This window comes from Corvus brachyrhynchos, unplaced genomic scaffold, assembly GCF_000691975.1.
Source record: "Corvus brachyrhynchos isolate BGI_N302 unplaced genomic scaffold, ASM69197v1 scaffold150, whole genome shotgun sequence".
NCBI classification, from domain to species: Eukaryota; Metazoa; Chordata; class Aves; order Passeriformes; family Corvidae; genus Corvus; species Corvus brachyrhynchos.
Window position 1 is genome coordinate 3,224,743 of NW_008236162.1, and position 2,934 is coordinate 3,227,676.

A 2,934-nucleotide genomic window follows, 5' to 3' on the forward strand; every position below is an offset into this window, starting at 1 on the left:
AGTTTGCCTTAGGGCAGCCAAACCCCAGCTGGACTCCTGGGTTGCTTCCCTCTCTGTGCAGCAGATCCCTGATCTCACTGATCCACTTAACCTGCTTACTCTCAGGTGCTTGTAACCAACTTCCAATCCTGTTCTTTACTCCACTGGTGGTCTTATGGTTCACTTGTGTAATGAGAAGTTACTCTCCAAACCCCTAACACTTGTGAAGTTACTGGACTTTGGCTCAGGCCTCTTGCTGTATCTCTTTGTTCTTCAGGTGTGTTCATTATTTTTGGCTACAGGTGTCATTGAGGCACTGACAGCAGCAATTTGCTTTTCCCACGTGTTTACTGTGTGCAGAGCAGTGACTCTGCATGAAGGGAAGGTGTGAGAGCAGATGTTTCCTCTCTTATACTTTCAGATGTTTAATCCCCTTAACATCACCATTGTGCTGTCCTCCCTGGAGCTGTGGGAAGAGAGGGATAAAGTATCGACAGCAGGGGACACAGATGACCTTCTACAGCGATTTTTGCAGTGGAAACAGTTGTCTCTGGAGCCACAGGTGCACAACATTGCTTCTCTCTTAGGGTAAGATAAAGGTTCATTAGTGTTAAAGGTTACCTGGGAGCAATCAGTCAAACCAATGTCAGTTGAAATATAAAGGATTCCTTTGACAAACGCTTTTTTAAAAATCCATATTTCCTAAATCCTTAATGTTCTTGAAGTATTTCTTCCAAGACTTTCCTCCTAGCGATGCAGCAGCTGCAATGGTGCCGTCCATCCCTTCCCATCCACCCAGGCTGAGGAGATGGGGACGGTGGCAGCCCCCAGTCCCTGCCCAGCACCAGGCACCAGCCTCCCACCACACAGATCCCACCCCAGCTCCCCATGGGGACAGTAGAACAGTCGGGGGCACCAAGGGGACTTGGGCTGTACAGACCCAAGATCCCTCACCCACAGCGAGAGGTGTCCCTGGGACCACCGGTGACCATGCCTCTGTTCCAGGTACAGGGACCAAGGAGCGTTCACGGGCGCAGCGGCTCCGGGAGCGGCATGTCAGAGAGATGCTGCTGCCGCGGTGGCCCTGGTATGGTCCCACCTTTCCTCTGCCTGTCTCTCACCAGCCCACATGGCTGTGAACTCAGCCATGGGCACCAGGAACAGGGGTGATGGAAGCATGTGGAGTATCTGCGCCTGGAGCAGGGATCTCTGCAAGGAACACTCCGCTGTGGCAACTCATCTCTCTCCTCCCTCTAGTACCACGGGAACGTGACGCTGGAGTCCTTCTCGGTGCTCCTGGCGCAGGTGCTGGGCCACAGCCTGGGCATGAGCTCCGACAGCTCCCGAGGCTGCGGCTGCCCCGGGCGTGTCTGCGTCATGAGCCCTGAGGCGCTGTGAGTTTGCTGCTCCTGCCCGTGGGGCTGCAGGAGCTGGGGCAAATGAGGTGGGGGACAGGGATGGTTGCATGGCATCCCCTTGTCAGAGGCGTCTTCTGCAAGTGTCATTCCATTGCAAAAAGCACAACAAATTAGAATCACAGACTCATGGAATCACTTAGGTTGGAAAAGGTCTCCAAGACCATCGAGTCCAACCTCTGAACAATCACCACCTTGTCAACTAGACCAGAGCACTGAGTGCCATGTCAGTCATTTCTTGAACACCTCCAGGGATCGGGACTCCACCACCTCCCTGGGCAGCAGTTCCAATGCCTGACCACTTTTTCAGTGAAGAAATACCTGCTTTTATTCCTTTAAGAAGAAAAAAAGAATTGATTAAGTAGCAATTTAGTGCTTAATTTGGCAAAAGAGATCTTTGCTCTCTAAATTAAGGTACTTCAGAATGTTTTTCAATCTCTGTTAATGATGAGTTGTAGGTCAGGTGAATTAATAGACCCCTGGGGCCATCGTACCCTGTGCCAGTGTCTGGGCGAGCCCTTGACTTGCGCAGAGCTTTGGAGAGAGTGAGGGGCAGTGAATGCGTAACATATGCGCTGATAATTGCTTTATTTTAGCCGTTTCAGTGGAGCAAAAGCCTTTAGTAACTGCAGCATCAGGGACTTTGAGACCTTCCTGAAGCAGGGCAGAGGCGTGTGCCTTTTCGACAGACCCCGCCTGTCCCGCCGGAGCGGGGCCGTGTGCGGCAACGGCGTGGTGGAGCCGGGCGAGCAGTGCGACTGCGGCACAGCCCAGGTGGGGCCGTGGGAGTCATGGCTGAACCCCTGCATCTGTGCTGTGAGCACGTGTGGAGTAACAAACCCTTGAGACCGGGAGCCCCACTGCAGTGGGGAGCAGCCCAGGAAGGGTTCTGTTGGGTTTGAGATCGTTTCTGTGTGGCACCGATCTGGTGGCTGCTTTGCCCTTTTGTTTTGCTGGATATTGCCCAAGTAATATGGGGAGAAGGAGAAGGAGGAGAACCTCGGGGGTACAAAAACGTAAAAATAACATGGGTTTGCCATGTGTCCCCAGCAATGCCTGAAGGACAAGTGCTGCACTAGAACATGTACGTTTAAGCCGAAAGCAAAATGTTCCTCTGGATTGTGTTGTAAAAGTTGCCAGGTAAGGCACATTTTTATAATTATCACAAAATCATTCTTTCTTTTTGGAGAAATAATATATTCCCATGCTAAGGGATAGAGCCAAAACTTCCTGCTGTGCAATGGGAAAGGTTCCTGGAGTTGGGCTTCCCAGCTCAGCTCTTGGAAACTCCTGTGGGGGAATATTACTGGGAGACTGTCCTGGGCAGTGTCACACAGGTGTGGTCACCTGAGTGCCTCAAAGGGGACCCCGAGGCCATCATCAGGAGGGGTTGTGTGGGCTCAGGCTGGCAGGCGTGGGAGGCTGCAGAGCTCTTCCCCTTCTCCAGTTCAAGAGGAGGAACTCGCTGTGCCGCCCGGCCGCCGATTTCCAGTGTGACCTGCCCGAGTTCTGCAGCGGGTCGCCCGCCCCCTGTGCCCCC

General features: G+C 52.9%; 1 protein-coding gene across 1 annotated transcript in view; it reads left to right on the forward strand.

Annotated features, from left to right (window-relative positions):
• The window catches only part of LOC103615411 (disintegrin and metalloproteinase domain-containing protein 32-like), a 9,949-nt gene that overhangs the window by 4,136 nt on the left and 2,879 nt on the right, over positions 1-2,934 (forward strand). The window contains 6 exon segments of the mRNA XM_017732640.1: positions 401-567; positions 985-1,233; positions 1,236-1,373; positions 1,991-2,168; positions 2,445-2,534; positions 2,842-2,928. Of these exon segments, the coding sequence (XP_017588129.1) occupies positions 401-567; positions 985-1,233; positions 1,236-1,373; positions 1,991-2,168; positions 2,445-2,534; positions 2,842-2,928 (909 nt within the window).